A 12315-nucleotide genomic window follows, 5' to 3' on the forward strand; every position below is an offset into this window, starting at 1 on the left:
ACACTCACTACGCACTTTATTAGGAACACCTCTAAATCTACTTATTAATGCGATTATCTAATCAGCCAATCGTGTGGCAGCAGTGCAATGCATAAAATCATGCAGATACGGGTCAGGACCTTCAATTAATGTTCACATCAACCATCATAATGGGGGGGAAATGTGATCTTAGTTATTTTGACCGTGGCATGAATTTTGGTGCCAGATGGGCTGGATTGAGTATTTCTGTAACTGCTGATCTCCTGGGATTTTCACGCACAACAGTCTCTAGAGTTTACTCAGAATGGTGCCAAAAACAAAAAAACATCCAGTAAGTGGCAGTTCTGTGGACGGAAATGTCTTGTTCATGAGAGATGTCAACGGAGAATGGCCAGACTGGTTCGAGCTGACAGAAAGGCTACAGTAACTCAGATAACCACTCTTGTAGTGAGCAGAATGGCATCTCAGAATGCACAACACGTCGAACCTTGAGGCGAATGGGCTACAACAGCAGAAGACAATGTTCGGCACTTTATTAGGACCATAACGTTCCAAATAAAGTGCTCAGTGAGTGTATAAAGAATTTGTGTCATTTGCTCTAAAGAGTCAAATCACTTTCTTTCAATTGTAAATCCCTGCAGGCTATCAGATGCAGGCAGGATGTTTTATACAGACAGCATCAGCTCTATGAAAAAAGATGCAATTGTACCAGTGCTCAAGTCTTTCACCCAGGTCTGAAACATGTACTTAAATGCACCTTAGCACTATAATGTATTTAAACATTACAAAAGTTAGAAAATTTGATGTGTATAACATTGATTTTTGGTTTTCTGTTTTCCACAGCATGCAGTAAACCACCACAAAATAGGTTACATGCCTCCAATTGAAGATATTGGCCCTGACCCACTCTTTGTGCAGTTTGTCTTTTCTGTGAGTGACCACCAAGGCGGCACTCTCACTGGGCTCACCTTCAACATTACAGTTACTCCTGTTGACAACCAGGCCCCAGAAGTGAGTGAGCACGTCACCTCTTTTTTCCAGAGCATGTGCACAACGCTGAGGCCAATTGTGGTCCAATTAACATGTGTACATGCTGGATGAAGCCGAGCATTATCTTGGCCTGTTAAGGCGCTATCACATTTTCCATCGCAAGGCAAAATTCCACGGGCAAAATACATTAATTTCAATTGGAATCCACATGATCGTGAATTTCACGCGATTGACTTTTGGTGGAAAAGATTTTGCATGGAACTTTGACAGGCGAATTTGTCACGTTGAACAAAAGTTGCTTGGTTTGACAGTGACCTCCGTGTTGGCAGTCCTTTGTCCACAGCTATACAGAATATTCACAATGGACAAGGATATAATTTTAGCGGCGAGTTTCCTTTTAACATCACTGTCACAGATTTTAAAGTGCAGCATTAAAAAGAGGCTGCTTGGCAATTTTTTGTCTGCTGGTTTCACACGTGCTCAACGTCCGCAGAATTTCGCTGTGAAAAGGTAAATGTGACCAGGCTTTTAGTCTGACTTTGCAAAAATCTGACTTCATTCGGACTTAAGCGTTTACATGACAACTTTAATGAACACGAATTCTTGTTCAAGTCTGACTGAAATCAAACATTTAAAGTGCATGTAAACATACTAATTGAAGGGTATATCAATAATCCAGTGTCCCAAGTCTAAACTGAAGAAAAACTGTATTTACTGCAATAGAAGCTTGTGGTAATCAATTTTTCTAACATAATTATAAATAATCTGATCTATTTCTCAAACCTCCATTCATAGATGTTCACTAACTTGCTGAGGGTGGAGGAAGGTGGTGGTAGTTTCTTCATGGAGGAGCACCTGTTGGTGCAGGATATGGACAGCTCAAAAGAGCAGCTCAGGGTACACTTGAAGACTCAGCCCAGACATGGAAGACTGGAGCTGCAGGGCACAGAACTGCGAGAGGGAGACAGCTTCAGTCTGCAGGACCTCAAAGCCCTGAGGGTCAGGTAGGAAAGGGAAAAGATAAAACTGAAAGACAAGGTTATTCATGGTGGTGTAGTGGTTTAAAGGTTTGTAATTAGTACTTTATCATGTTCTATGAAGAATTGCTAGAGGTCACTTTATGACCTATTAAGAATTATAATGTCATCTTCTCCAATCATAGATACATTCATGATGATTCTGAGACCCTGAAGGATAGCATTGGACTTACTATCACAGATGGAATCAACTCTGCCCATGGAACACTTTTAGTTCAGGTAACTTTCTTAGTTTTCTGCCAATAAAAAAAAAAAAAAAAAAAATAGTAAACACATTTGACACACCAACACTTCATACCGTCATACTGCATTTCATTACAGCCCTTATTAAAATGCATTGCTTAAGCTCCCTATTTGCATGTTTTTAGATCCTACCCATAAACGATGAACCTCCACAGTTAGGCTCAGTTCTGAAGGCTGAACTCTCCTGCAAAGAGGGAGGTCAAGTCCAGATTACTGTGGAGTATCTGTCTGCTACAGATGCTGACAGCGAGGATACTCGGCTAACATACATGCTTGCCAGAACACCTGCACGTGGGGTACTACGGCGAAATGGGGTCACAGTGGACAAGTTCTCCCAGCTGGATGTGCTCAATGGACTCATCTTCTACCTGCACACAGGTTATAATTGAGACAAGAGGCTTGTTGTGCAATATAATGGCAACAATACCAAAATTTAAGTGTCACTTATTGTTATAGTGTCTTATGACTGTAAGTACAAACTATAACAGTCATTTTTATGAATACCATGCCAAAAGTGCACTTGACTACACCGTGTATCTGATCATTATTTGATGAATTACTGCTGATATGATCGATAAATATTTTTTACACAAACATCTTTTTAAAATAAAATTCATTTTACCGCCTGCTTTCATCTGGTGTTAATATATGGATACTTATCCTCCCTTTTTTAAAAGATTATAAACCTATTTCTTTTTGCTATTCTAACTATGCATGATTATAACATTAAATACATTTAATATTTGTTTTTTCCCTACTCTCCATAACCCAATCAGAACAGACCTGCAACAAATTTTTGTTCACCAGTTGAAAATCACTAAAGCATTATGATTATGAAATGTTCTGTCTATAATTACTGTGGTCCAATACACTTTCCCATTAGGTGGTGAGATTGGACCAGATTCTGTCTCAGACACGGTCACTCTAATAGTATCAGATGGAGAGGCCGGAACAATGGATGGCTGCTGCCCAGAGGATGCTCTACCCCCACCGGTCCCCCTGCATGGCACACTTCCGGTCTATGACCTCAACATCACCCTGGTGCCTGTCAACAACCAGGCCCCAACGATAACACTGGGTAAACATTGTACAAGCCCATTTTTGTGAATGAAGCACAATCTATAATAAGCCTAATTTACATAGAAAGGAGGCACCTCTGTGTGGAGAGGAATGATAATGACTTCATTTAAATACTGAAAACGCAATGCAATTTCAGCACTGATAGTTCTCTGCTGAATAAATGTGTTCATAATCTCTCATTGGGAACAAACTGTAGTGCATTTTAAACACTGGCACTGCATTGTGTTGAGGGACTGAATGGATTAAACAAGATGCTCTTGTTTAATCCCAAATTGTGTAAGCGCTGCAGCCAAGAAGGCGATTTAACGCTAAATCCCAGACCTAAAAAGAAACTTTACAGTTATCAATGGAGAACAGTGACCAGAGCAAGACAATGAGTGAAAGACAGCAGCTAGGTGCTGGTGAGACGTCCACAGGAAATCCCAGCATGCTTGTCGATGGTGCATGCAGGGCAGCAGACGTACACACAGCTGGTTGGGATTATATAGAAAGAGGAAAGCGTGTGGAGAAAATACTCACGTTCCCAAGAGGACAGCTGGACAATAGGGATACAGAAGAGAAGACAATAGATAGTCCTGCATTTGGAAAAGATGACATGTAACTTCTTTCCCTGCCAAGATATTTCTTTCATTCAATCTCAGTTACAATCTCCTAATTCGGTTAATTCCCATTAGCAAAAAAAAAGGAATTCTCCGATATTGCCACCTTGTGCCAGATCTGGTCTGGTTTGCGAGAAAATGTATTCATTTAATTAATCTGCATTGACTAAAGCCAGGCTGGTGTAAGAGCATTAGCAACAGAAAACGAGGGGAATCCAGCTCTCCCATTTCCCTTGATCCGGAATGAGTTTTATCACTTTTACTGCAGACTGCCGTAAATTAATAATTAATTCCCAACGTTGTTTCAGAGCTTTATCCAAGCACAACCTCATCAGTGCCCATTCTCAATTCATTATTTTTCAGTGCTGTAAATGGAAGTAGATGCCAGTAAGCATTGGCATGATGGCTTTATCAACACCCAGGTGGCAGTGGGCTGGCCGAGAGCCGAGAGAGAGAGCAAAGGAAGAGATGGTGTGTTAGTGGGGTGGCATAGCAGGCGTGAGGAAAGAGAAGAGAAAAGGGAAGTGCCTGCAAATGAGAGTGAGAAAAATATTGGGACGTGTTCTTGAGAAGAAAACAAATTAATCAGCAGACACCTGTCAAGACACTTTCACCTCTCACTGACAGATTACCTGACAAGGAGCAATTTCTATTCTATAGGAGTTCTATTCTATAATTAGATGTGTCTACTAATAATGAACACTCCATGACAAACGGCAATATTACTACTTGCTTTAAGCTGAATATTTTTCCATCAGGTGGCATGTTTGTGGTAAATGAGGGCTCCAGTGCGTGTTTGTGTGGTGGGGTGATGGAGGCCACTGATCTAGACACATATCAAGACCAGCTCATCTTTCACTTGGTGACACCACCTCAGTATGGGTTCCTAGAGAATACCCTTCCTTCCCCTGGCTTTGAGAAGAGCAATGCTGGACTAAGAGTGGGTCAGTAGTATTCTCATGGCTCTGTAAATGTACCGGGTGACTGATTTTGCCAAGTAGAATGTGTTCCTGGATCTTTTGTTGGTCATGGAACAACATTTTTTCAAACATCCTTGTTGTCCAACATTTCTATCAACAAAGATTTTAGGTTTAGATTTCGGGTATATGTAGGGTTACACTTAAGGCTAGGTTTAGGGGCTTGTACACCATGCCTGATTAACTCTAGGCGTAGGTTATGATTAAGGTCAGATGTTAGGAATAGGACTGTTTCATTGATGGGAATGTTATTCCAAGACCAACAAAATGTTGATCCAGGAGCATGTGCAAAATCACAGTGACCATCATATCTTTATGTTTAACTTAACTTTAAAAATTAGATATGCCTAAAATCAAAAAGATATGCTAGGTTAATAAAAATATTTTTGAAACCCCAACAGCACTGAACCTAAACCTAATCCCTTAACCTTACCCTGATTGGTTAATAAGAATTTTTGTCCTGGACTAACAGATGTGCTACTTGCTGAAATCACAGCAAACAAATGTGCCTATCCTGATACACTATTGTCCACTTGAATCTAAGATCTCAACTTTGATACAATTAAAGGACCGGGTATACTTTGTTTTTCTGCGTTTTGGATCAGATCATGCTCAGCCGACCAGGAATGTAGACAACCAAAGTATACTTTGGCCTTTATTTCTGTTGTGTCATCTCAGTCCTATGCAAGTATAAGACCTTCCCTTTCAGACTGCTAAGTCATATTGTATAAATAAAGTTTCTTTCAGCCAGCTCCACCTCAGCTCGGGGTTCATCAATTATGTCCAGTCTGTGCACCAGGGTGTGGAACCTACAGCGGATTACTTTACCATCAGTGTCAGTGATGGGATTCAGAGATCAGCACCATTGCCCTTCTACATCATCATTAACCCTACCAATGATGAGATTCCATCACTGCTGCTTGGCAACTTCACAGTAAGCTATTCTTTTTGGACACAAAATTAACCAGTAAGCAAACATTCCACAAACGTTTTCCAGACAACTTTCCTATTGTCTTTTCTACTCTGCTCTAAATAGGTCATGGAAGGAGGGATGAAGGATCTCAGTCCAGATATTCTAAATGCAATGGACATCGATATTCCATCGGATACTCTTACCATTAACATCCTAGTTCCCCCAGCCCATGGAACCTTACTCAATGCAATATACGGTCTTGAGATGAGTCGTTATAAAAACATGAGCCCAGAGGTCCTCCAAAGAACCTTAGTAATCCAGTCTTTTACTGTCCAGGAGCTACAGCAAGGTGAGCCAGGAGCTTTTCCCCTTGACTCTGTTTTAGTGAGATTCTAGGGTACCACTCTCTGCTTGTCGAGGACAGTGGCTCTTTCCTTGGTCAAGCCACCCCTCTGTGCCTTCCATAGGGCACTGGTTTGTTATCACTGTGGGTATCCAGGCTTGCAGAACAGATGTTGCAGGACACAAAGGTCACTGAGCGCCTGTGGTGCTTCTGATTCATCTGCAAAGTCTTTCCAACTGCTCTCTGTGCAATTAAGTCACAGCCACTGTGCATGAGGTACTTGGTGACTGCACAGCTTTGCTTGTTAGTGAGTGATAAAGAGCTGTACAAACATAGGTGACCAGGTCACTGACAAAAGGGATAATGTTCATTGGTGTTATTCTCGATAATTTTAGATAGAGGCTAAAGTTTTGAGAGCTAGCGGTATTAGTCAAAAGATTAGGGTTACAAGATTAGCAATTGCAAATATCAAGGAGCTTGGGGCCACTTACACAAAAGCAATTTTGCATCCATCTGTGGTGTTGTTAAATTGTTTTTCTATGCAAGCATGCACTGAATGGAAAATTTTGACCATTGTCTCGCTGTTTTTACAGTGTCACGAGTAGGAGTGCCAATTTTTTTTAGATGCCTAAAGTGTCTAGTGACACCTGCATTCTGTCATATTTGTTGTGCTGAGTCTAGCTTTTTTTTAGCCCAAGAACACATTCGGTCTGGACAGCTCCTAAGGAGCCATTCATACCACTCATTTTGCATCCATCAACTGTATTTTTCGATTATTTTTTCTATGAAAACATGCGCAAGATGAACATTTGCATTCTGTTCTATTCCTTGTGCTGCATCTAGCTTTTTTAGTGCAAGAATACATTTGGCCTTAATGGCCTCATCTAAATGTAACAAAACCACTTAATCGACTCTCTAAAATACTCCTACTGAAATATTTCTTTCTTGTGCTAATCCATAGGAATGAAGATCATGTATTTGCATGATGACACGGAAACCCTCAAGGACGTTTTCACCATACAGCTGACAGATGGTGGGCACACAGTCCAGGGGACTGCGTGTGTCCGCATTATACCAGTCAATGATGAAAAGCCATGGCTACTAAAGTAAGGATGCCCTGGGACAAATTCAAAGCCAAAAAGGCGGATGAAAGCGGAATGGGAGAGGGATTTTAGTAGCAGAGATTGGACAGGAACAGAAGGGGGAGGACGATATTGAATGGGTTTTTAGAGAAGGGGGGTCAACCAAACCTGTACTGCACATGTGGCTGGGGAATCTGTGTGACTGAGTGACTGGGAATTAAGTTACATCCTTGAGTAAATTGCTAATTTTAATTCCACCCTTTTCCTCTAAGATTAGCACATCCCTGTGTTGGCTGAGGGTTTGCATGTAAACTCCACAACAGCATAAATAATGTGTCTTTTTGGCAGATGCCTGCTTCCTTGTTGTAGTATCCTCATGGATTATGATGACAGGCCAGTTCTGCTTGCCTTCCTTTCCTTTAGAAGCATCTGGCTTTGGCTGTTTGTGTATTTATTTATTTAGAATTCATTTTAGCATGCAAACTTGGCATCTGTACCTCTGGTGTCCAAAGCATCTTGCTCTTTGTGCTCAGAAATGCTGGTGTTGAGGTCGAGGCCCTGGAGAGGAGAGTCATCTCCAGTGTAGTACTTGAGGCAGGGGATCACGACACCCCCAGCAATCAACTTCTCTACATTCTCAATGCAGGTCCCAGATTTGGCCTTATTCAACTCAGGGTTAGTAAGGATGGGTCGTCTTCAAACATGTGTGATATGCACATTGAAGAGAAGGTAATGTGCAAGTGATGAGCCATGTTTTGTTAATTTCTGCAGACAGAAGCTGGATGGATTGACCTGAGTCCAGGTCAGAATTTCACCCAGGAGGATGTGGAGATGAACCGTCTGTGGTACACTCACACCAAAATTAGCGGTTTCAAAGGTCACGACAGATTTAACTTTGTTCTCAGCGATGGAGACAACAAGACACCTCCACAGAGTTTTTTCATCTTGGTTCGCACCATTCAAAAGGGTGAGTTTAATTATGAACAACACAGAATATCTAGAAACCTAGTAGAAACTCTAGGTATCAGTCTTGTTACCGCACCAGGCTTATGACAGTCCAACAAAATGTCATGAAATATTATTACACACCAAATTTTGTCCAGTGACGTTATAGTATTGGAATAGGGACAGGCCAATTTTTGTCCAGTGAATGATCAGTTTTTCTTTTTCTCTCAATCAAAGTCCAAGGAAAAAACTTTGGTGACAGATTAAATCGGTGCATGTATAATTTAAAACACTGGCACCCCCTATGGCCAGAATGATTTTGCCAGTTGGGTGAACATGGAAGGCATGACAGCCTTTGTCCTCTTGGCTCTGTTCTGCTTATCCTGGAGGAACAAAGGTGAGAACGTTCTGGCACCAAGGATGAGCCACCTTTAAACGCCCAGCTTGAATTATTAACAGAGCAGACGCCAAACATCTGTAGTCCTGCCCCAAGATCCCAGTACTGTCCCTTCTGTCACAACCAAATCTCACACATCAACAAGCTTACTTGCACGCAACTTGCTTTGGGCCTAACAGTTTTGCGTTCTTCATACTGTATATTTGCATTTAGCCTCATAAATTAAAGTTTTTGTACCAGAAGAAATAATGTATTTATTATTATTTAATTATTACTTCAATGTTTTTTAAATGTTTCTTTGAAGTATATTCAGGGCTCTACAGTGTGAGCATTACACTCGCATTTGCTAAGCATATCATTCTGCATCCGGGATCCACACTAGTGCTTTTGTGCCGCTCTGTATTGGAGAGTCTTACATGAGGACTAACAGTTTTGTGCTATAAAAGGTTATAATTATATAGCCTATTTGTTGAATATCTGTCAGTTATTTTATTGGAGGGCTGCACTTGGTAGCCATATATACTGTACCAGAGAAAAGCATTTGATCGGGGTCTGGTTGACATGCAGTGTAATTATACATGGCTGCCTAAACCGACTAGTCGATTTTGAACTAAATAGTTTTGCACATCCATACTAGAAATAATAAACCTATATAATGTAACATAATTGATATTCATAAGAAAAGCCTTCACCTTAATAGAATCAAATCACAGCAAAGAAACATCACTAATAAAATGTGTAGTAGTGATGTCATATTTCGCTCTCCCGCTGATCAGCTGATTAGGAGCTGGCCGTGCTCCATCACTGCCCGGCCACGCCCTCCTCCTCGTCACACTCCTCCCCCGCCCGATTCATGCCGGGGTGCCACCGGTCTGACTCGCTGCCCTTCCAGCCGTTCTGTCAGCCGGTGGTCCACCCTGCCTCCTGCGAACCTGGGGGAGAGACAAGGGGAGGCGTGGGGAGAGGGAAAGGGCGAGCGGAGACACAGAGAGAGAGAGAGAGGAGAAAGAGAGAGAAGAACTTGCTCGCCGGCTCCCGGACACTCTGTCGCCAGGTCCTCAACCGCTCCTCTGCCCTCTGGCAGACGCCAGCTCACTCCTCCCCCGGCGGACGGCAGCGAGTCCTCCGGCCCCTGCAGGACAGAACCGCTCCTCCCCTTCTCGGTAGACAGCCGCGGTTCCTCCGGCTGTCGGCGGCCGGCAGAGACCCCTCCGTCCCCAGGCAGAGGGCCGTGGCTGCTCCCCTGGCAGATGGCTGCGGCGAGGACTCCGCGACAGCGCATCCCTCCTCCCTCCTGGGTTTCGGCACCACTGAAACAGATAAAGGACGGGCAAGGAGGAGGCGGGAACCGGCTGAACAGTAATCATAAACTTTAATGATATAAATGAACTTAAAACAACATAAAACATAAGGACACAGACACACATGCAACGCAGCCGTGTGTGTGTCTCTCTCTCTCTCTCTCTCAAACCGGCATCTCCAGCTGCCCCTTATCTCGCTCTCCCCCTGATCAGCTGATTCAGCGCTGGCCGTGCTCCATCACGGCCTGGCCACACCCTCCTCCTCGTCTTTGACGTGCTCCTAACAAATTTTAACCTGGGGGTGAGAGTGCTCCTCAACAAAAATATTTTTTTATCTGTGCCCTGATATCTAAACACAATATAACGCCTCTGTAACCCAGTTGACCTGCTTACCGCATACAGGGGACATTGCTCTCATCACTAAACCTGTGACCTTGATGGAGGGAGAGAGAGTCATTCTTACTACTGACATTCTGATGGCAACAGACAGTGGAAGCAAGTCAGATGAACTCATATACACTGTGTCCACCCCACCTGAACATGGACACCTGCACATGGTTCAAAGTCCAGGGGTTCCTGTGTTCTCCTTCTCCCAGATGGATGTGGCTGCCAACCGGGTATGCTACACTCATGACAACAGCCGTTTTGCTGACCGTGATTCCTTCAGGTCAGTGGTTTTATTATTCTTTTTAGATTATAATAGGCTGCATTTTTCACTGTAAGACCAAATGCACAGATCCAATATTTTGATGCACATCCTGTTTATGGGACATGCATAACCGACGATGTTTACATTAACACTCCACCAGGGTACATCAGGCTGCAATATTTAGGCTAGTGTAACTAATTAGATTTTTAGCAGTACTGCTGTCGTGTTCAACATGAATGAGACCAATATTTTTATTATCATTATGTACCGTTTGTACTAATTATTTTGCATGCACCTGTTCTTAGAAATATCTTAACCCTTGTTCTGGCTACTACTTGTGTTCCCAGGTCAAAATGACAGACCCATTTTGTTTCTCACATAATCCATATATTATTATTAAATATTGCATTAGATCTTTTTTCAACTCCATTTCTAGTAACTAGAAGAGGTTTTGTACCTCTTTTTGGAATTTATTGACAAGGCCTAAATTAACCGAGGTAATGCAACAACATTTTTGCATTAAAAAAGCAAAAAAATGTTATGGATATTTTTACTATATTAAATACCATACTGTCCTGTTTAAAACACTACTTTCTTTCAATGTTTAACCAGAATTGTTTTTTTTTTTAACTCTTTTGTTTTGTAAAACAAAACCCAAAAAAACACAGAAAGTCACACTTGTGGTGTTCCCGGTCAAAACTGACTGGCCCCATAAAATGTATATAAATCTCTCATTATGAATATATTTTCACTAGATATTGCATTAGATCTTTTTGTTAACTTGAATTCTAGTACTTAGAACTTATTGATAGTAGGCTTTATTGACCTGACCTTTTACAACTTCAGGTCAATAGTTAAAATAGCATTATTTATTATTTTTAACTTTCTGTGCTATTTATCACACAATTATTATTTGAATGTTCTTTGTTCAATATTAAAAGAAGTTTGCTTTGACACACTTTTATTTTCTCAAAAATGGCACATAACTGTACATTCTTACTCTTTGTGAGAATGTGAAAGTTCCCAAAACACATTGTCATAATACTGTATTTTTCATTTGTTCCTTTTTTTCTTGTGGGGTCAACAATAGTTCAGCTGGTATATCAAAGGGTGTGTACACATGCGCATATGTGCTCATCACATGTCACCAATTTTTTCTATTTCTTTTTTCTTTTTTGAAGACCCTGCCATTCATATCCAGTGGTCGGTCATTTTGACTGGGAACACAACAGGTGTAACAAAGTGAAATAAAACCAATAATGATCAGCCCAAAGATGGCAACACCTCAGTCATCTCAAAATAAGATTAGAGATTATGTAAAACAAAGAGACAGGCAAAAAGAAAATGATCATATTTGCTTCGTTTGCATAGATTTGGCAGTAGGCTGACTTCAGTCAGGGTGTACAGCTGACCTGTGCCGCCTTTCTCATGCGAATATATAACTGGGTTTGCCACCCAAAACTCTGGCTTGGTTTCACCACTGGGTCATCTGGGAGCAAACAAACCTTCCCGAGCCAAGCCTGACAAGGGGCGGGTGGCTCTTCAAAGAGACTACAAAGCACTCTGTGCCAATGTGTTCAGTCAGCACAGCATGGGGCAGTATGGGGTCCAACCACAGCACACAGACACTATGGCGTTGTTCATGTGGGGGGTGGTGCGCTTTCAATAAGCAATTCTAACACAATTGCAAGAGACTATTGAAAAAGGAGTGGCTGGTCATGATCTCTTATGGATCAACCAGGGCAGGGGTGTTATACACCCAATTTTTGGAGGGGCGCCA

At 41.8% G+C, this 12315-nt stretch overlaps 1 protein-coding gene across 4 annotated transcripts in view; it reads left to right on the top strand.

The window, feature by feature from the left end:
- frem1b (Fras1 related extracellular matrix 1b) overlaps positions 1–12315 on the top strand; it is a 47120-nt gene that overhangs the window by 20294 nt on the left and 14511 nt on the right. For all 4 annotated transcript variants that reach the window (XR_007896646.1, XM_051693190.1, XM_051693191.1 and 1 more), the window contains 13 exons: positions 621–711; positions 823–990; positions 1765–1973; positions 2132–2225; positions 2375–2627; positions 3133–3327; positions 4687–4872; positions 5643–5839; positions 5942–6167; positions 7123–7267; positions 7777–7918; positions 8015–8210; positions 10289–10553. Coding sequence is in view for 3 of the 4 variants with exons in the window: in XM_051693190.1 (XP_051549150.1) it covers positions 621–711; positions 823–990; positions 1765–1973; positions 2132–2225; positions 2375–2627; positions 3133–3327; positions 4687–4872; positions 5643–5839; positions 5942–6167; positions 7123–7267; positions 7777–7918; positions 8015–8210; positions 10289–10553 (2367 nt within the window). In the remaining variant the exon portion in view is untranslated. The remainder of the gene's footprint in view (positions 1–620; positions 712–822; positions 991–1764; positions 1974–2131; positions 2226–2374; positions 2628–3132; positions 3328–4686; positions 4873–5642; positions 5840–5941; positions 6168–7122; positions 7268–7776; positions 7919–8014; positions 8211–10288; positions 10554–12315) is intronic.

Source organism: Myxocyprinus asiaticus, chromosome 49, assembly GCF_019703515.2.
Source record: "Myxocyprinus asiaticus isolate MX2 ecotype Aquarium Trade chromosome 49, UBuf_Myxa_2, whole genome shotgun sequence".
Lineage (NCBI taxonomy): Eukaryota > Metazoa > Chordata > Actinopteri > Cypriniformes > Catostomidae > Myxocyprinus > Myxocyprinus asiaticus.